The sequence below is a fragment of the Buteo buteo genome, chromosome 11 (assembly GCF_964188355.1).
Source record: "Buteo buteo chromosome 11, bButBut1.hap1.1, whole genome shotgun sequence".
Lineage (NCBI taxonomy): Eukaryota > Metazoa > Chordata > Aves > Accipitriformes > Accipitridae > Buteo > Buteo buteo.
In genome coordinates this window covers 4,762,077-4,784,336 of record NC_134181.1, presented here as the reverse complement: position 1 = coordinate 4,784,336, position 22,260 = coordinate 4,762,077, and the positions used below count along the sequence as shown (strand labels likewise).

Below are 22,260 nucleotides of genomic sequence, written 5' to 3'. Positions count from 1 at the left end.
TTCAAGCAGTAAGAACCGTGAGCAGTGCTTGAATACTGCTAGGAGCTATTTAAAAGTGCAAAGCCATTTTTCATTTTTTCTTTTGTAAGTGTCTGTTGCTTTTTGTGGTGCAGCATAGAGCCTAAGAATTCTGGCACAGCTTATGTCTTCTTTATTTCAGTCCTACTTCCTCTCTTTTTGATTTTCTTTAATTTAATTTTTTTGGTGGTGATTAGTCTTGATTGCTTTGGTGAATCCTGATATCTTCTTTCTCTCCCCAACTCCCCCTCTCTTTCTGAGGGGCACAACATGTGTTCTCTTGTGATATGGAAGATTTTAATTAGTACTTATATGATCATGCGTAATACTTTTGGTCTGTGTGAAGTACACGTGGCTTCATCTGAAGAGCTGTATTGCTCCACAGATTTGAGGGATGTCCTTTACTTCTCATTTCTTCACTGAGGTTATTTTTGGAATGGGCATTCTAATTTCAAAACTCATAGATAATATTTAACAGGAAGCATGCTTCAGAAGTAATTTTAATTCTATTTTTGTAGCCGTATGAAAGAGCCTTAGAAATATGCAGCTTTCTGTTGTAAGGATGCAGAAAATTATTTTCAGTTGTGGTTTTGTGTGTCTACAGCTGTAGAATAGTGCTTAATGGGGGGAAAAATGAGATGCTGAGGACAATCAGGTTTTCAAAGCTCTTTTGAAGGTGTTTTGATTTTAATAGGATATATTATCCAGTCTTGTAAGGCACTTTGAAAAATCACACTGTGTGCATGTTGGTAGCTTCATAACCTTTGTAAATCTAATTTTACATCACTTGCTCAGCAAGAGCTGGAATTTAGCTATCAGTCTTGTATTGGGAGATCAAAAAACCTAGATTCAAGCTTGATTTAAAATTTGTCTGGTGTACAGCTTTGGTGAAGTCATTTCATCTCTGTTTTTTCTCCCATCTTTTGCCCATCTTATTTATGTAATGGATTTTCATTTGAAACAGTCTGCTATATTGTGTCAGTTGGTTCCACGAGTTCTATCATAATTAATCGGGATCGTTACGATCAGTTTGAGTACCTCATGCCTCCTTTATGTCCACCTCTAAAATAGGAGTGGTGATTTTGAGCCTTTTTGAAAGTCCTTATATTGCTCGCGTTTCCATAGTCCGCAGGTGCAGCAGCAGTTGCACGTGCGCCCAGCGCCCACGGGGAAGCTCTGCCAGGGTGGCAGGACCTCGGAGCACCTATCGCCTGCCCACCCTGACGTGCCCTGCTGCGTGCAGTGTGGCGGAGGTTTCCTGCACAACAGAAGAGAGAGTTTTGTCATAACGCAAGTGTCTTCCATTCTCTGCTCCCAATTCCTTTGTTCGCTGTGACTTTCGTATAACTAACCGGTTAAACCCACTTTTCTCCTGTGCAACCTGATTGTTCGGAGTATAGTGTCCCCAGACAGTGACATTTATCAGAGGGACTGGATTTTATGAGGGGTGGATCTAGGGCATAAGATGGACTTGAAGCTTAGAAAAATTGCTAGTTACTAGTGTTTGATTTTATATATAAAACTAAATATTCTGTGAGTATCTGAATCTGGCATGTGCAAAGAATTACTTCTTATAAATATTTAAATCTTAAAAATATGAAATCTTAAAATAATAGTCACAAGAACGTACAAGAGTAAATCTTGTCTGCTCCAAACTGACACAAATAACTGAAAATACCATTTACAACTTGATGACCAGCTTAGTTTTTAATGTTTAAAAACTACCCTCAGGAATAAGTGGTAAAAAAGATGAGATTAAGTTACCTATTTTGCAGGTTTATTTTTTCTGTTGACACAAGAAAGCTTCTAAAAAATCCCAAATTATTTATTTTGGTTTTTTTAATGAGTTGAAAACCTTAAAATAATTTTTGAAATTAGATTTACCCTTGTCCTGCAGAAAAGGCAGAGTTCATTTTGGTATAGGCTTTCTATGAGTATGTATTTAATGTATTCTTTTCTCTGAGGCTTATGCCATCATTCTCTATAATTTTTTCTGTTTTCCTGCTCTGTGATCTTGTTCACAGGAAAAGGACCATTTCATACTCACAGCAGAGAAAAATTTTCAGGACTTAAGTTCTTCAGGAAAACAGCGCCTTTTTAGCAAATATTGTGATTCAGAGACACACAGCTGTGGAAGAAAATACGTTCACTGTGACACTAATAGCATTACAGTATATACATTCAATTAGATAGTGAATTCATAATTGTTTAGTTTAGTGCTATGGAGGAATTTAATATATTAAAATAAAAAATATTAAATGTATAGTATTTTTGCTTCATTTTGCAGCAATGAGCGTATTTCACTGATGGCATCTTCTAGGCATGTTCTGTAAAGTGAACTGCAAATCAAGAGGCATGATGATGCTAGAAGACAGACTGTAGTACTGCCAGTACAGGATAAAGAACCTGGAAAACTCCAGGTAGTGTTATCACTAGTTTAATCATTTAAGATTTGTTTTTATACTCACACTGAGGGAGATCCTTCCCCCAAGATGTAATGGCTTTTCTGGATTGCCAGTGCCAGGTTTTTCAGAGAGATGGACAATTTCTGATGTTATCTCAAGCCAACAAGAGGTGCAGGTGCAATGTGCTTTTGGAGGTTGGCGCTTAGTCAATGTGAACTGGCAAAGAAAATTTTCTTGCACTTCCCAGTTCAAAGGAAGGATGAACAGTAGATATTCACAATAGAAAGATTTACTGCACAAAAATTAATGTGGAAAATATACAGAGAGTTGTAATTTAATTAAGGCAACCTTCCTGACGTGAGCTGGTTTTGTTTAAAGAAAAAACATTTGAAATAACATGGAATCTTGTTACGACTTATAGCCACATATAGATAAACACCTCTCTTGACAGTTTCAAATGAAAATTCAGCTTTGAAAAGGTAAATGTTCCTATGCAGTTTGTACTTCTTTCTCTCAAAAAGAAAGAATAGAGTTGTTAGACTTGACAGGTCTATTTAGGAATGATGTCATGGCAGCTGCAGCTGGGAAGGATGCAGTTGCAGGGACCAGTCAGAACTGCATTAGGTGGGCACGAGACACCTCCTGCCACCAGAGCGCTACTGGACAGCCTCCTGTTAGACCATGGGACAACAGTCAGGTCGGTTCTGTAGAGTATTACTGAATTTGACTCAGCTTAGCCAAGGCCTTCTAGGAAAGGTTAAGGCTATTCATCATCATTCCCTCTTTCCTCACATTATCTTTTTCTATTACTTTGCTCTTATGGCTTCTCTCTCCACTCCTTGACTCTCTCCCATTCCCCAAAATACCCCAGTTTTGCTGTCCAATGACATTTAGCTTCAAACATAAATTACAGCACAATTAGTTTCATTAAACACATTTTCTCTTGCTCTTCTTTTGATGTATGGTCTTGTTACCAAGCATCAGACCAGTCACTCCAGCTTGTTTTCCTCTTACTAACCCAGTGAAGAGGTCTGTACTAGTGTGAGTGCATAAATTAAATCCTCCTTTCTTCCAAGTCTAGTAGGATCAGTAATTATACATTCATACTGTTACTGGGTTTTTTTGCTTAATTAGGCTTAATTTCCAGGAAATTTAAAAAAGTTAAATCATATAAAAAGTACCAGTTAAATATTTATTCCTTGCTACTTGCTTGGAAGAACTTGCGATGTTTCACTTCACAAACCAGAATATTAATATTATGACGTTGACGTTGACCTTTCAGTCTACTTATGTGACTAATGATTAAAAATATTAAGACTACTACCTTTAAAACTAGTGAGAAAAGAACATCTTTGTTTATAATATTAAATTCCTCTTCCTTTTCACATAACTTCTATTAATGTGTCTACAAAGCCTTGCACTTGAGGTGATCAAAGGCGACAAAGTGACTCTTACCTAATGAAGAATTCATCCTTTGTCATTCTTTTGGGAGACAGAAATCTTAGGGGTTTTGAAATTTTTGTTCAATTAATGCATACAGTTAAGAGGTAGTTGTGCTAAGAAAATAGGAACTATGAAATAACTGCAGGGTAATTCTAGGATTGTAAAGATAGGTCAGTGCAAACCTTTATTTTAGTGAGGTCTTTGCTAAAGCTCTTCAGTCTTTCACCTAATTTGGGGTGCAGAACATTTGTACTTTGGGCCATTGCAAAATATATGCTGCTACCTAGGTGAGTACTACTTAAAGCTAGCTTGGGGAATGTCCCACTCACATATAAGCCTTATTTTTTAATTTAGCTTTCCCTTTTTAATTTGGATTTCAGTGGTTCAAACTTGCTGAGTAGAATTGGATAACAGCACAACCATAGAAATCATCTGATGTTATAAAACCTGATGCTTAATTTGGAGAATGGACTAAAGTGAGCAGTATTTAAGTCATATATTGTATATGCAGAAGGATCCCCTACGCTTGTTGTGAAAGAAAATGCTTTTTTGGTATATTGGTTTTGATCTCTAGTCTTCTTTTGTTAACCAAGGTTAAAAAAATGGCTAAAAGAATGAAATCATTTGAATGTTTGGTTTGGTATCTTTGCCCACTGTTAATTCCTACAGTGTTGCTTTCTTCAGTTGTAGACCATATACACTTACAGTCTATGTGTTGCCCAACTTACCATGGTTTACAGAGAAAAATTTAAGCATTCACAGAAGGTTCAGTTCCTGGTTTAATTAGTTTTCTTAGTGAAATCTATAGAGTCCTGAAATTCTTTAAAGGCTTTATAGAGATTACTGGTTTGGAATTAAGTCTGTATTTTCTGTCATAGGAACTTCGGTGCTTTTTGTGTAGTATGGCAGGCTTATATATATTTATGCTAGGACTAGCCATCTGTACTGTAGTAATAGTATGAAACTTTCTGGTTATTTTAATGAACTACATTTTGGTTATTTTAACTAGGAATATTGCCTAAAACATTGCCTGGTTTTACATAAGCCCATAGCAAGACTGGATCGCTATGTCGTGCTTTTCTATGAATTGCATCACTTTTCAAATGATTCCTTTCTGAAGAAAGGCATGAGATAACTAGCATTTGAAGGTTGTTTGAAAAAAAAAAATTACATTTTGCGAAGAAAAGAAGTAGGACAGAGTTTAGGAACACTTGGAGTGAGGACTTCCTCATGATAAGCTGATGATTACAAAGATCCAGTAGGAATTCAAAATAATCTTTTCATTTCTAAATCTAATGGCTTTCCAGACATTGTATAGATCCTTGTTAGGAGAAGAATGAATCAGAAGACCTATAGCAGTTGCATAGTATGTAAAATGTTTTACAGCTTATGGTAAAAGAAAGTCTGCATTCAGGAAACTCTCTAATGCTCTACGTTTTCTTCCAATAGTGTTTTTCCAACAAAACGTGTTAGAGATAAAACACGTCTAATAAAGATAGACACCATTCTTAAAATAAAAGCCAAGACACTGCTGCTTCACCTCTAGTCTTCATAGGTATGAAATGTACAGAAGAATACAACGATACCTGTAATCACCAAGGTAGTGCTTTAGGCTTTCAAAAGTCCATGTACTGAACATTAACTGAAAGGAGACGTTTGCTGTCTTCATACTGCAACGATCCTTTCAGATGGAAACTACTTATATTTCGCTTGTGAAAGTGTTGTGAAATGACACATTAATAAAAGGTTACATGACTATTGCTAGATAAGAAACCAATAGAGTAATAAATTGTATAACTTTTTAAGGAATCAGAATCTAATTTTTGAAGTGGATGCACTAGCAGGATAAAACCTCTGTAAGATGTTCATAGGAGTATTTGGAATGGCTAATTAATCCCTTCCCACCTAGACTCTAACTCTGAATGTGAGGCTAAATTCTCCCATTGCAGGTAATGGTGCCATTTTTTGCCATCATCTGTACAACCTTGCTGAGGTAATCGATACCCTGTCATCAAGTAGTTTGAGATAGAATTATGTATACCTATTAGAAACAGTGTATTTTGGGTTTATATCCTCTCCCTCCACCTCTTCTTGTGCCATATAAAAATTAGCTAATGTTTTATTCACATTCTTAAACCAGGAAAATTTAATTTATTTCTGTGAGTCTGAATTATTGTCTTCTCTGAGTTGTTTTAGGTAATTGCATCAAATTTTTACTAAAACCTTTACTATACAGGGAATTTCTTTACTGCTTTTAATGACCCAGAGATGGCCAAATGTTTTTTTTTCTTACCAGGAAATTGCCTACATGAAAGATCTGTAAGTCCGTTGCCTTTCTTTACTGTCAATCCGCACTCAAAAATTGATGATAAATAAACCTAACAAGTGTTCACAATAATAATTCTAATCAAGCTAGGAATAAAGCAAGCCAGCAGTGGTCTGTACCTATAGATGCCCCAAAATAACTGCGATCGGGGCAGGTGGTGGTGTAGCAGTTTTTTGTAATGGTACAGTGCTCCTTTCAGACATTTGAGTGTACCCCAGTTCCAGGACGACGCAGCTTTCCTCTGTCTTGGTCACATTTTACTTCTCTGCTTTTCCTGCCGTGGGGGGGTTGGAACAACGGGATGAAAAGCTCATGGGTGGAGATGAAGACAAACCACCCATGCAGCATTTTGCCCTTTCTTATACATGGTTTCTCAAAGGTTCCACCAGTATCACTGCTGGGCTCAGAAACATTCTTATCAGCAACAAATTGGAAATTAAAATTAGAAGGCAGTTAATGACTAAAGAACCTGTATTAGTCTTCGTAGGTAATTAATGACTAAATGATATTCCAGATTTACTTCTGAAAAAACTTTAAATTTATGATGTAATTTTGTGGGGGCAATTGGCTGGCTGGCTGGCTGCAAAGTAAAAATAGACATTTATATGCAGAGAAGGAAGGTGGCTATCCCGAATCGTTTCACCAAACACAATAATTGAATGAAAACAACCGTTCTCTGAAGAGAAACCTTTGAAATTTCTTTAAGTAATGGTAAGAATGAGACCGGTTATCTTTTCCTGTAAATGTTGTTGCTGACTGCAGGGTGGAAGGGAATCAAGACTGTATAAAATAAAGCAGAGTGCTTAAAACAGGTTTGTGCAGCTTTGAATAAGCTTACTAAACTTCTTGTAATATCATTATATTTGGGGTGACAGGAAAGATCCTCACTGCAGATATGGTGAGGGAATTTGGATGGGATGTCAAGAAGTTCCCTTTTGAGAAGAGAGAGTATTGAACAAGAGTTAGTCTAGACAAACAGGCTAAAATCTATTACTGCCTGCCGTTTTCAGTTTTATATTGCTTTTCCCTGTTTTATTGGTGTGCTTAATTTTATCAGTGTTTCTCAGCTGTATTAGAAGCAATAGCCAAAGTCTGCCTTGTATCCTATCATGGAGACTTGTGTTATGAAGTGTAACAGTTCTCATAAACCCTTGATTATCCTTCGTAGTTTGCATGTATACTTTTGTCAAAAATGAAATTAGGAATTAGCCTCAAGTGTTCCTGAAAATATGATTGGTTAGATTATGATGAACATAACTTCATCATTACGAGCATAATTCCATAACTTTTAAGTTGCAACATTGAAAGCATAGTCAATCTTACCAGGTTTTCACATAATAAATAGCTACACAGCTCTGAAGATTATTTTTTTTTGGTCAATTTGTCCAAATCTGTCTTTATGCTCACTGCTTTTTCTTAGAGCTATGTTGTTATAATCAGGTAGGAACTTTGATACTTTCTGAATGTTCAATTACAATCTCTTGCTATCAAAAGAATGAATGCAGTATCTTTCATACATCCGTCAAGTTTTACATTAAAACCAGATAGGTTTTCCTGCCTTTCTTCTTTATTGAAAGACTGAAGTCTCACTCTTCTGATAGTTAGGCACAATCTAATTTTCCACCTGTTTTTATTTACAGCCTGTTCAAAGTAATGTGTTTTTTGTGCCAATACTCTCTTTTACTTGAATGCTTTCTCTCGCATGCATTCAGTTTTTTAAGTAACATTATACTTTTTTTGCTGTTTTGTTGATTCTTAGCTTGGTTGTTTTTTTTGTTTTGTGGGCAGTGGGGCTTTATGGATTTTTTTGGTGGGGTTTTTTTGGTTGGGCAAGAAAAGATATAAGACAGTTTCTTTCATATACTAGTTGTGTAAAGATAAATGGTCATAATTTCGGTGCTGCAGGCTTTTATTTTTAAAACATTGTAGAAGAGTGGGTTTAAAAGGAGCTGGTGAGTTAACCCATAATGCTTAGGACAAGCCTGGAAATTATTGTACAAAGACTAATAAAATAAAGTCCTCTGTCGTCTTAATAAAATGAAGCAGAGATTGTGTAACTGTTCCTACAGACCTGTCATGCCTACTTTTTTGACCACTTGGTCTCAGATGCAGTGGACTTGGCAATGATAAAGGAAATCTATTTCAGACATTAATAAGAATCTCCTATTCTCTTCCTTAATTTGTGCAAGTCTGGGAAAAAAACCCCTAGTGTTACATCAGCCTTTGCTTTAGACGACTTACAATTTTGATAAAGCAGCTGAAGTAGTTTTTTTAAATTTAGCAAAACCTTTGTTCTTTCCAGTGAGCAATATAGTCACTTAATATTGAGAGATAGATTAAGAAAAAATTATCTTGAATTTGAAAATGAATTTGCTGGAATTTCACAGAGAAATATTGCTATTCTTCCATTTCCCAAAGCAATTAACATACTTTTGATGAGTCAACATTTACTAAGATAAAGAGTCCAGCTCTGGAGCCCTCAGCACAGGAAAGACATGGACCTGTTGGAGCGGGTCCAGAGGAGGGCGACAAAAATGATCAGAGGGCTGGAGCACCTCTCCAATGAGGAAAGGCTGAGAGAGTTGGGGTTGTTCAGCCTGGAGAAGAGAAGGCTCCAGGGAGACCTTATTGCAGCCTTCCAGCGCTTAAGGGGGACTGATAAGAAAGATGGGGACTAACTTTTTAGCAGGGCCTGTTGTGATAGGACAAGGGGTAATGGTTTTAAACTAAAAGAGGGGAGATTCAGACTAGATATAAGGAAGACATTTTTTACGATGAGGGTGGTGAAACGGTGGAGCAGGTTGCCCAGAGAGGTGGTAGATGCCCCATCCCTGGAAACATTCAGGGTCAGGTTGGATGGAGCTCTGAGCAACCCGATCTGGTTGGAGATGTCCCTGCTCGTGGCAAGGGGGTTGGACTTGATGACCTTTAAAGGTCCCTTCCAACCCAAACTATTCTGTGATTCTTTTTGTCAGCAGTTTCCAACTGTATCTAAAACTGTATCTAGCTTTATTGTAGTTCAGTAATAAGACTGCATTTTCCTTCCTAGTCCCCATCACATCATATGCAATCCTAAGATTACTATGTTGACTTTAGAGTACAGAGTTAAACAAGCCCTGGGGCATGTGCCCCCATAAAGCTTCAGCTGTGCCAATGGCACATGAATCAGTTGTCTTCGCATCAGAGTATTTGTCTGCTTTTAAGCTGTTAAGCTATATATCTTATCTTTCTCTATATATAGTAAAAAATAAGGCTTGGGAAAGGCTTGCAAGAGCAAGTGCTAAACAAGTGAGGATAAGCAGTGAGTAGATGTTAAAATGGACTGTGACACTATTTACAAATCGTGTATGTGAGTAGATAGTTTACTGATAACAAATACTCCTACTCACACCTAGTACATTGAATTATAACAGTGGAATGTATTTATAAGCATAACAAAGTACAGAGAGATGTGATAATAAGCCATCCATTTTAATAAGGAATTAGAATTCTGACCTAATTCTTTCCCAGCAGGATTTATCACTAACTTTTAAATAACTTATAGGTATAAGACATGGCAATGAAGAATAAATTAACAGAATAAACAAAATGCTGAGAGACTTCCAGCCCCTTCTGTTACCACTTTCTTGGGGAAAAACTGGAGGAGAGTGATATTAATGTCTGTGCTCAGTTTCATTTTCTGGCTGGCTTAACTCCATTAAAGAGTGGAGTCCCGGGATGGGTAGGGTAGGTGAAAATGATAGCTGTGTCTCCAATATGTTTATTGCTGTATTTTACTGATATCTTGGTGAGGGGAGAGAACTGCAGGTATAACATGCAGTTGCAATGTAAATTGACCTTTTCCATTATCTGAAAAGTTTTGGCATCGTTTGCCCTAATGACTGATTAAGTTTTGGTAACTCGTGACTTTCCATTGCAAGTGGATTGGAGGACTGAGATATACAGTATGATCTTTCCAGTTTGGGGAAGTAAAGGAAGTCCAAACAAATCTTCAGCTGCATATGTCGGCTTTATGTCTAACAGGTGCTTTCATACACTGGGATGTGAGCGTGCATATGTATATATACCTGCTTATATAAGACTGCATATGTTGTTCTGTCCTTCCGTACCTTATTAGAAAAGCTGGAGAACTGTCAAAATTGCCTAACATAATTTCATGCCATCATCATTGAGAAAATGTATTTAATATGTCTAATGCATTCTTGCCTTTATTTTTTGGAAAAAAAAAAAAAAGGCTTTTAACTGAGCATTAGGAGATATGTCAATAATATTATGATAGTTCTATATGTGTCCAATTTAAATGTGCTTGAAAAAAGTAAAGGAACAAATTCTAACCAAATCTTCAAAAGTTTAGTATCAGATTTACAGAAGGTCTTTTTTTCTTATACTCTAGACATTTCATTCTTCAGAAAATATGGCATTTTCAAGCTGCCGAGGGGTATCTTCATTTGAATGTACATCTGTCTGTCTCTTTTGCTTGGATTGAAAATCTGCTCTGAGCCTAGTCCAAAAGAATGGGCTGCAAGTGGTATCCTTGGCAGAGTCTGTTTGCAGCAACGCTGATCTGAGCTATTTTTTTCTTACAGTTTGCTCACTGTGATAGTGAGCTAATGAGTTTACTCCTCTCTTTTTGTTCATACAGCTTGAAGTTGAGGTCACAGATATAAGTGGAAAAACCATTGATGGTCCAGTCCGCCTAGATATTTCTGTTATTGATCAAAATGATAACAGGCCAATGTTCAAAGAAGGACCCTACGTTGGTCATGTCATGGAGGGATCCCCTACAGGTAAGTCCATGCCAGTTGTATCTCTATAAGTAATGTCTGAACAAATTCTGTGTTGATAACTGCATTATTATCACATTGTACAACTTTTCTTGCTGAAAGAAAAAATTTTGTGGCTCACTGAATCCTTCCCCTGCATAAATATGTGGGAGCAGCCCTTTAGGACAGCAGGTAATGATTTCTGAAAAACAGTCAAGTCTCTGCAGTTAAAAAGAAAAAAGAAAAAGTAAAATAACATAGTTTGGAATGAAAGCTTCGATTTAGGTTTACACTTTTTTATTCATACCTGGAATCAACAAAGACAACCCCTAGGATATGATTAAGATTCAGACCAAATAACATGTACAGTTTCTGCTCAGAGTTGGAATTCCACCTTTTTGCCTGTAAGATTAGCTGCTGGAAGGCTCATTTTTATATCTTTATATAGCATAAGGCTAGGTAAATAATAGGAATAAATGGAAAGTGCATTATGAATATGCTAATCTTGTAGGGCAGATTGAAATACTGAACAATGTTACTTGTGTAAATGCAGATACAACAATTGCAGCAAAATAAAAACACACTTTGAGAATTAAAGTTAGTAATGAAAATGTTCTGATTAAATTCACTGTTGACTTTGATGATGAAATTCTGTAAGAATAAGATATTGTTCCAAATTTCAATTTGGGTACAACCATCCTAGCTAAACTTTTCCGCAGGTGAAGGCTGAATTAGTTTTCTTCAACTGTTGTCATCAGCTGTTGTGCAATTTTGTTGTGAGTTATTAAACATTTGCTGCATTCCACTTGAGAGGTATCTCCACTGCATTTGTAAGTGGTAATTGTATGATCAGATTATGTTATGGAGTTAACCTGGATCTTGGTGAAAGAAATCTAAAACAGTAGAAGCTCCTATTAATATCAGTGGAGTGACAGTGATTTAACTGAGATCAGAGTTGTGCGTTATATATTTGTACATCTTTCTATACATCATTGAACACAAGGCCTTATCCTCCTTATACAGTTGAAGCTGTGAGTACAGACATAAGGTTTTGGCTGTATAGGCATACTGAAATATTTTGAGATGAGAGCTGGAATCAAGTATATTTTTATGAATATTTAATATTCATTGAAGCTTAATGTGGTGACATGTGCTTTGTTTACTCTGAACAAGGATAGACATTACCTTTCGCTTCCTTGTATTACATATTGATAGGACTAGAAGTTATTCTTTGTCCTTATTTTATTATTTATGTAGTTTCTAGAAATCATGTAACCTTTTTAGTGAGTTTTGCATTTTTACATATAGTTGCTATTGTTTGAAAAGCTGTAGGCATGAAATGCATTATGAGCTGCTCCTTCATCAGATTAAAAGGAGTTTTCAGGTAAATGTTCGTTTACCTTGTGACAAGCATGTAATGAACCAATTGACAATCTTTTCATTCACATGAGAAATGTGTTTCATATTTGTGAGTATGGCTGCAAGTGGAACACTCTTTTCCTGTTGTAGGTCTCTAGTGCATTCTTAAATTATTTCAGATATTGATCGTTTATTCAGAATTCAAAAGAAACTTCCTTAGACTGCCCCACTTCCCATTCCCCCTTTGTTGTAACCAGTTTCATAATTAACTAAGAATATATTGCTAACAAAAGTCAGAGATTCCTTTGCACAGTCAATAGTATGTAGCAGTGTGACTGTCTGATCGGCTTAAGGGACCTACTTTATTACATTTTCATTTAAACTACCGCATCTACTTGTCATGCCCATTTAGATACACATTCCTAGACCACTGAGTAGGATGGTGTAGGTTTAGTAGATTCAAAGCCCATAAATCCAGTATTTCAGTAAAAGAAAGTGGTGTCAAACAGCTCAAACTCTGCAGTGTTTAAGTTTAATCCTGCTGGTAGTATATGAACTCTGGATATGAGCTGCAAGTTCATGCAAATCTTTCAGTGGCCTTGACTCTCTCCATCCAAGCAGAAGTTTACACTTCTTATGTACCACATGCCCTTCCCCCAAAATATTTATTCTAATGTTTAGCTTTGTTAATTCCAGGCTATGGGACAATATTTAACTGTTATCTGCTATATGTTCTTTACTCAAACGCTATACCAAGTTTCTTTTCTCTGCAAGGATTTTTATTTTTTTTTAACTGGCAGTTCCCTATTTTTCCTCATCTATAAACTATCCTTGCTTTTCATTTTTTTGACTACATATATTCAAGTTTGTGCTTCTGATTCAGTGGATGTGTTTTTCAGTCCAACTTCCAGTGAATTCTTCTGTAATTGTTTTCATCCATTTTCTCTTGCTGCACTTTGGTATTTATCCATGTAGCATTTGGCATTTTGATTGTCTTACCTGTTAATCAAAGTTTGAATAATTTTTCTCAACTTTTCTTTTTCTTATCCTTTCCCTCTTTCCCCCAGGTATTCATCCCATTAAACTTCATAACCTCATTTTTCCTGGTGTCAAGAACACCAATACTTGCAAAATTATTTTGTGCAAAAGTGAACCTGTAGAATCAATGTTAGCTAGAATCTGTCATAGTTCTCTATGCAGATGGCTTCCAGTCAACCAAGATTTCACATTGTTTACATCTGTTTTCCATAGTTCTTCAAATTTTATGGCATATATCTTGAAATTATTCATCAGGTTTTGCTGTCTTGCTGCTCCCAATCAATAGTTGCACTGCACAGCTGGATAGAAAACTTTATGTGCGTGTGTTTGTATGTATGATTCCTGATTCCTTCTTTTTGTATTAAAACTGTATTGTTGTATTTCTTTTTTGAAGTTCCAAAAGAAAGGTTTTGCATTATATGCACAACCTTGTTCCCTACCACAACCACCTTAGTCTTCATTCAAGCTCTGAATCAAACCCCTCCAGTGAAATAGTCTTCTGCTGAAAAATAAAAAATGGTCTGATAGGTATCTTGGATCTGTCTTCATGATCACTGGGTCAAAGTGTAAATGTCCGTGGATTCCAGTAATTCAATGATGAGAGATGTATAATTATGTAGAGAAAGATATAGTTATACTGGACTGTGAAGCTTGCCTGAAGGATTTTGAGGCCTTGTTAAGGGATTCAGATGATATTATCTTGCTTTAAATCATTCATAGCTGTGTTCCTGTGTGTTTTCCTGTGGGGCCATAATTTTAGTAGTCACAAACCCAATGGAATTTTCTAGTGACTTTCCACTTATTTATTGACTCTAACATTGCACTTGCACATTGTCTATTATTCATCAGAAATATCAGAGGTTTACTAATAAATAAATCTTGAGGACAGCATCACAAATTTAAATATATAAATCTTAATTTTAATATTTAAGTGAATGTTTATCTTGGGCTTCCTTGATGTTGCTGTAAGGCACATGTTCCAGCTTTTTATTGCTTTCCAAAATTACTTTTTTCCTTAATGATTTGAAGGTTTAGTTCCTTAATTGGGGAAACACACAGAAATTACAGTGAAATGATGTGCCAAGCCCCTTTTAAGGACCCTCTTTTGTCTGCCATTGGAGATAGGAACAAGTAGAAGAAAACAAAAGAAAACATGGAGATAGTGTGTAATTGTTGTATTTATTTAATCCGTCTATGACTAATTAAGGAATCTCTTGTTCATAGTCCCAGTGAGGATATGTTTTGGTGATGTTTTAATAACATTTTCTGTATTACTAAGGCTATTCACCTTTTGTGTGTGTGTGAAGGTGACCACAGATGTTTTCAGATTTCTATTAGGAGGTCTTTTCCTGGACAAACTGCAAATTTGGAGGCTATTTATATCAAAAAAAAAAAAAAAAAGACCAGTAGAGAAATAGTTTGCATGTTTTTTATTTATAAAGTCTCTAATTTCTGTATGAGACTAAAGTCAGCATATATACACACCAGAAAAATGATAGTTGAGCCTGATTCAGTGACACCTATGGCAGTTTTTCTACTGACTGTAATGGGTTTTGTGTTAACTGTACTGCTGATTTCTCACGGTTTTGTTTTCTAAGTTATGACCCAGTTTATTTCCTACAGATTTCTGATCTATCCAGCTGCCAACTCTAGGGTTTAGGATCTGTGTCCTGCTGCGGACTTACCTGAGTACATTAATGGGAGTGACTGTAATCTCGTGGTTTACATAGGTAGGCAGAAACATTTGGGTGTCTCACTCTTTGAAGGTTGGAAAGTGAAGGCTGGTTAAATGAACTTGGCAACCATTTCATTTCACTTGCTGGAGGCATTTAACAGAAATTATTTTAAGCACATTTGACATTATGTGACTTGTAACAATGTGCTGCAAGCCCAGTGGGGTAAAATCTTAACTGCAGTGGTTGGGAAAATTGCTTGAAAATTGCATTTAAAAAAAGGAACTTGTTTTCCATGATGCACAATAGCCTGAATACATTGCATTCCAGCCAAGCAACCCCGAACCAGGACTGATAAATGTCTATAAATAATTGCTAGAAATAAAAGGACATTTGAAGACATTTAGAGAGGAAACAGAAGGAATTAAGAAGAGTAGCCTACAGGGTTGTTCAGTATCATAAAATAATAATTTGTAAAAATAGATAAAGCATGAGGAAGGGTCTGAAGCACTAAGTATTATTGATAGCTGTGCATTGTATAATAGTGCATGGCTATGATTCAGAGAAATGAAAACTGGTTCTAAAGATGGCGGCTTCTTATCAAGACCAACCTGCCAGGACAGGGGGTTGTTTTATACTTAACCTAACGACAACAAGAAGATTAGTACATGAATTAATAGAAATGAGATTGGATATGATAGATGAGAATTAAAATATACCAGGAAAGGTAAACTGTGGGCAGGCTGGCCTAGCAAAGTGGCAAGGATAGATAAGGCATCTCGGTCTGATATGCACTTGTTGTCATCTTTGATACATTTCAAATATTATGGTAGTATTTTCTGGACTGTGCTTTATTTTTGCTTTGTTTTGTTAGTTGTAATCCCTGCTAGTTTATGGAATAAGAAGGTGACCAAATCTGTAAAATGAATAAAATTGCATTGACTCTGGTGAACTCTCTAGGCCTACTTCTTCCTTTTGACCTCTAAATCCAATAACATGGAGGAAAATACAAGGGTGCTTTTAGGAGTTTTCTTTTAACCAAAGGATTAAAATAAAAAAAATAAAATTAAAAAAAAAATCACAAAGAACCATCAGAAGAGATAAGAAAAGATATAGTTTGGTTTTATCTAGGTAAAAGTAGCATCTGAAACTTCCCAGTGGCTTCTGATTCTGCCTGCATCAATGTTAAGATGATTCTTCAATCTTTTCTGTCTCAGAAGTTACTGTGTTCTGCATTTACATACGGGTGTTCATGGTTTTTTTAATGCATTGCACATATTTTAAAAATAAGAATACAGTTCCTGGAAGATTAAATTGGAGGGGTCATTCAGGATATCAAATCCTAAATAGCATGAAAACCAAAAATGGTGTCAACATCAACACCCCTTTAGAGCAAGCACTAAGTGTCCGTTTGATGGTCTAGGTCTGAAGTAGGATGTGGGTTGCATACATTTATTGTGCTGATGATTCTTACTGTGCTGAGTTTTACTCAAAGTACGATGGGGAGATTTACAAAGCTTTTGGGACTTCCACACAGAAAATCTGCGATTGCTTTAGTGGAATGCAACCACTGTGTAAAACTATTTCACCAAGCAAAATGCTTCCTAATCAAAGTAGTCTGGGGCAAATACTTGAAAACCAGTTTGAGTGTAGATAGAGTTCATGACCATAATGAGAATAAAATGTGGAATGTTTGGATAAGAATTGCAGAAAAATGTAATCGAAGCAGAGAGGTACATTTTGATGGGTCTCAAAGTGTACTTTTAAGTAAAGGCACATGACTGAAATACTGCTGACACTAATGATGGTCTTAAAACAATGAAAAAAATGAGTTCAGGACAGTAGCAGAAACGGTTTTCTGCTTACAATGTATAAGGAAAACAAAGTACTTATGAATGTTTTTTGACATTTCTTGTAATAAGGTAATTATGATGAACTCTTTGGGATATTCAGCTTTAAAACAATTAATATTACCGCTGGGCAAGGAAAATAAGAAACAAAGATTTACTTTTCCTATGATGGCAGCTTGCATACATGCATTGTAGAAATGCTTCGTATGATATGGGAATACTGATGCATTTTTAATACTAGAAAGTAAAATATTGCACTTGGTTGTGAATTTTAATTATAGGACTCTCACTACATCATAAATTAAATCCTTAATAGACTGCCTGCTAGACCCTGTCTTGGTCCCAGTTGGGTGGGCATGATCTGCTAACCCTGAGGAATGTATTTCTCCCATCTTGTATTTATTATACTGGTATGATCCATATTAATTTTTTTTTTCTCTCAAGCTAAGCAAAAGAAGATTTCATCCTGATTTTTTTTATTTTTTCTTTTTGTTTAAAAACAAACAAGCAACTTGTAAAGATATGGTTTAGCTTTATATCCTGTGTGTAAACCAGAGCTCTGACTAAAAGAATTGCTGAAAATTTAAGTGCTTATTACAACCTCTCTTGTGGATGGTGCTTTAGCAGTTTTTGAAAACCTATCAATTCATTTTCACTTTCTGCCTGTTGGCTGCTAAAGGTATGTAATGAGTGTGCTCATTATTTCATATTAAAATATTCATATTTTTAAAAATCAGCAGTAGAAAACTTAGAAGTATATATAGATCTGAACTACAAAGCTGAAATGTCTCCATAAATCCACCTCAAAACTATCTCAAAATTAAATGTTTGAGCCTGAGCTTTTTTGATTCAGAGCAATGTCTCTCGAAGCAATACTTTGATTTTAGAGGAGGTTTGAAATGTCAAATGTTACATGTTTAATTATGAAACTTATTGCTGTGAGCTGTTGTGGAAAACAAAAGTATAAATTGGTCCAAGGAATCTGATAAATCCAGGGAGAAAAATTCATAGGTGACTTATGGTTATTCAGCATAATAGTACTTGACTGTGGCCTAGGAAGCCCCTGCGTTAAAGGAAGCTAAAGAATACTGAAAAGTCTATCCTTGGAAAAACAAGCCTTTTTCACATACCTTTTCCCTAGTCCTCCACTGCTGGAGATGGGATGCTAGGCTTTGGGTATAACTCAGCAGAGCACTTTTTATGTTCTCCGTGTATGAATGTGTGTAGTTTGTGCATACTTTAAAAATTGTTGATGGCAAGCTTTCAGCAATCTTTTCTTGCAATTAATCATCTGCATTTCAGCAAAAATGTGCTTGCTGCCTTGAAGTTTTTTGTAATCTACCCTGCAAATGTAATGGATGTGAACTAGGTAGAGACATCTGCAATGTCAATATTGTAATTTCAAACAGAAGCCAAGCAGAAGCCAGTTGGCTGATTATGTACAGCTGCTTTGTATATCCCAGTAGGAATTTGTTTTCAAATCTGTGTGGGATAAAATATAGCTGTATATGTATACTGGTATTGTGTGTATGTATATCTGTATATTTTTATGCATATATATATTACATATATATGATATATATAAATTACAGAGGTGAACATATACAGACATGGAAATACTTATCTGATCCTTTAGTAGGGCGTAGGGATCCTGATATGTTCTAGTTCCTGTGTATGTACATGATGAAAAGAAAAGATATGTATTTATTAATAACGTATTGTATTATCACAAAGATGTACATCCAGCTAATCTGTCTGTGGTTTTTGGAAGAAGTTGAGATGAATAACCTATTAGAGTATTATCCAGTAATTAGCAGGTGCCCAGCCATGCAAGTATGGTTAAACCAGTACATTTTGAGCAAATTAAAATAATCCTATGTGTAGCAATTAGCAGTTCACTCAAACTGAGTATGTGATATGAGCGTCTGGAAGCAGAAGTCTGCAGTTCACTCCAGGGTTCAATTATTCTTGATTTTCAGCTGAAATAGGTTAGACTCAGAAAAGGCTCCAGATCAGCTTAGGTGCACAGGTCAGAATTACTGGCCTGTTTGTGAGGACTAGAAATGATGAGCCACCCTCTTCTTCATCCCCAGACAGAAAATTCCCTTTCACTTTCTTCTTCTTACTGCACAACTGATTTGTTTGCTCACTGTGCCTCCTGCTAAAATGAGCTTTCATCTGCTTTTCTGTAGTTACACACAATGATATACCAAAAATTAGTCTTATGGCCGGATCAGCATTAATGCATAATGTTAAAGGTTATAAAAGCAGTATGGTCTCTCTGCCCTGGGCATTTCATGTAGTATTCATACCTCCATGCACAGAACAGGGAAAACGATGATGGTTAGCTCTTTTGTCTCTTTTTACATTATAGCCCAAGTTCATTAAATAAAAATAAGCATGTTTCTTAATTAAAGAACAAATCAATTTAAAAAAAAAAAATATTGGAGTCCTTGCTGGCTACTGAAAAACAAGGTCTCAAGTGAGTCTGTGTAATTTGGTATGTAATTCTTTGCAAAGGGAAATTTATGCATTAATAAATTTACTAGTGGCTTTTGCTCCTGGGCTTTTGCACCTGTTTTATGCATCCACTTCTGTCCTCTCAGAAAAGAGAGGGATGAGCTTTAAGAGTTCAGGTAGTTTGGACACATGAGGCAACCTCATCCATATAATCAATTAATTGAAAGATACTGTAGTGCCAGGAAAACATGCATCACTGTGTGCCATACTGCAGAGGAGGAGGATGCTGCAGCCCCCTTGATAGGCTTTATTAGTGGTATAAAACCTCAGTTTGTATTGATATACTTCTAAATTACCATTTCTGGATATTGCCTTCCCATCGCCTATTTGCAGGTCAGCAACCCTGCAGGCTATGTGGCGAGTTGTGCTTTAAGTCAGCGGACTGTCAGCATCCACGCTGCTGTATTTCATTCAAGCCCTTTAAAGTGCATGAAAAGGGTGATAAATCCTCACAACCTGCAATCATGTGCCATAAATTTATTATATGATTTGGAGACTGATGGCAGTAGATACAGTAGTTGAAGCCCTACACCCCCTTCCTTGTCCTCACACTCAACTGGATGTAAATCCTGGAGTTGTGCTACCAGGTATTATAACAATGGGACATCATTTCCTCTGACAGTAATGCTATGGTGTGGCCACTACTCCAAGTGCTAAGCAGAAAAAAGCCTATAAATTGTCAGGGCAGGCAGGATTTGTTTGCCTTAGTATGCAAAGCCAGGATCAGTCAATAGACAAATCCATACTACCTTTATTGTGAAAGAGATATGTAGCTGAATAAAAACCTCATCATTGCAGAATGGCAGGTTTGTTTATTCCCTTGCAGGTTAATTATTTTTCCCAATATTGTTTGAAAGATATCATCTCATAGATAGCATCTTTAAAAACAAAGAGAAAGAGAAGAGAAATGTTATTTTTAAACTGTGGGTTCATGTTTTCTTTGCTTTTTTCTCCCATTTCTCCTTTTATTTCATGCCTTCACAGTCTTCCTTTTCCCACCATTAAATATAGTGCTTGGGGTTTAAATTGCAGTCTCTACTCCCGTGAAGTCAAAGGGTAGTTGTGCATTACATTTGAAAGACCGAAAGCAATTGCAATAGGAAAGAAAACCTTAGTGAAAATGACTGAACAGTAAAAAGTAAACGGAAGAAATAATGATAGGTAATCTATTTTTTTTATAGTATGATAAGGGTTTTTTTCTGTATAGAAATATTCAAAATAGCTCACTTGGCTTACGTATGTTGAGCAAAACTTCTAGAAAAAGTAAATCCTTGTCTTCTTCATTCAGATTATGTCTTTTAAGTACAGAAAATGTCTACCTTTGCATGCAGCTATTCATTTGCATGTATAGTTGCACTAAGTTAAAGCTTATTTCTGTGTAGCAGTTTTCCATGGCTGTCCACCAAAAATAGATGGGAAATTACATTTCTTTTTAGAAATGAAGCCTGCTAGTGAGCACCACTAACATGCTTGAAAACAAGAAAGACTTTTTTTTTTTTTTTTTTAAATGACACATTTGTACCCCAAGAATATTCTGGTAAAGTTAAAAAGCCTATTATTGGGCTTCTTGCAGGGGGGAAAAAAAGTTGCTGTCAGCTTGTATACAAGATATGCAAAGATGGCATGACTGAGTTAGAATCACACATGAGAGATGTGATAGTTTGAAGGTGAAATCTCAGAGTGGTATGGTTTTCTTACCTTCCATCCATCTTCTGCAGGTATATGTTGGAAACTCCCAGTAGAAATGTCTTTTAAATGTGGATCTGAGAAAATATTAACAGAAACATATTCAAGACAGTGATTTTTTGGAATACAAATATAGCTCATCAGTATTATGATTTAAGCATACAGCACTAAAACATGGTTATCATTACTGCAATTGTTATCAAAAGGATAGCCTACAGTTTTTACATGGTTCTAAGACTATTTTATAAAACTCTAAACCTAGAAGGGGAAAACAAACAAACAAACAAAACCAATAACAGCAACAACAAAACCTTTAAGGATCACTTACCAGTCAAGAACATGAGTTTTAATTCCCTTTGCTGTTTTAAGAAGCACTGTAACTTCTCCAAGGTTTAATACATGATGACCACTGTGTTGGCCAAAACACAGAGGATTACTCTGAAGGTGTCTCATGGCTAAAAAACACAATTATATTCACTTGAAGTAGCTGAGAACCAGTTGGATAGGTGCACTGTGTTCTAATTCTGAATACATTCACCAGTGGTTTCCAACGTTTTTCAGGAATACTTTTTCTTAAAAAAAAAAAAAAAAAAGGAAAAATGTGCAAAAGATAGCGTGGTAGAATTTAGAAACCATTCACTTGTAGCAACTGCTGCTGCAGAGGAGATTCTATTGAACACCAAATGTATATATTAAACAGATGCCAGAATTAAAAACATGTTAAACAGATGCCAGAAATAAAACATCTGAAGCCGCTGCATAATAGATATTTGTGTCTGTTTTCTAATTATGAATGACTGGGATAACAGATAATGACGGTCTATTGGAAAAATATTTTGAGAGTTTGAAATTTGGCTCTGTTTTTCAATTACAGTAAAAGCAAAATTGTCCTTGAAGAAAATGGAATTAATCTCAATTAATTCAACTTTAAAGTAATTTCAAAGCAACTGATAAGAAAAAGTCAAAGTGCAGCTGTTTTCTGTGGTTGACTTTTAACATTATGAATTGTTATTCTGACTTTCTCTACATAAAAATTCTGGAGAAATTCACCTAATCTTTCAAAATGTTTCAGTAGTAAGGGAAGTGCAACAGAACTACATATTTTGGTACCATAATAGCTCTAATAAGTTTTCTTCATGTTTTTCTGCTAAGAATATTTGTTTTGATTCTTATTACCTT

General features: G+C 35.8%; 1 protein-coding gene across 3 annotated transcripts in view; it reads left to right on the top strand.

Moving 5' to 3' along the window:
* Positions 1–22,260, top strand: part of CDH13 (cadherin 13) — a 518,714-nt gene that overhangs the window by 288,847 nt on the left and 207,607 nt on the right. For all 3 annotated transcript variants that reach the window (XM_075039933.1, XM_075039934.1, XM_075039932.1), the window contains exon 6: positions 10,835–10,979. In XM_075039933.1, coding sequence (XP_074896034.1) covers positions 10,835–10,979 — 145 coding nt within the window. The remainder of the gene's footprint in view (positions 1–10,834; positions 10,980–22,260) is intronic.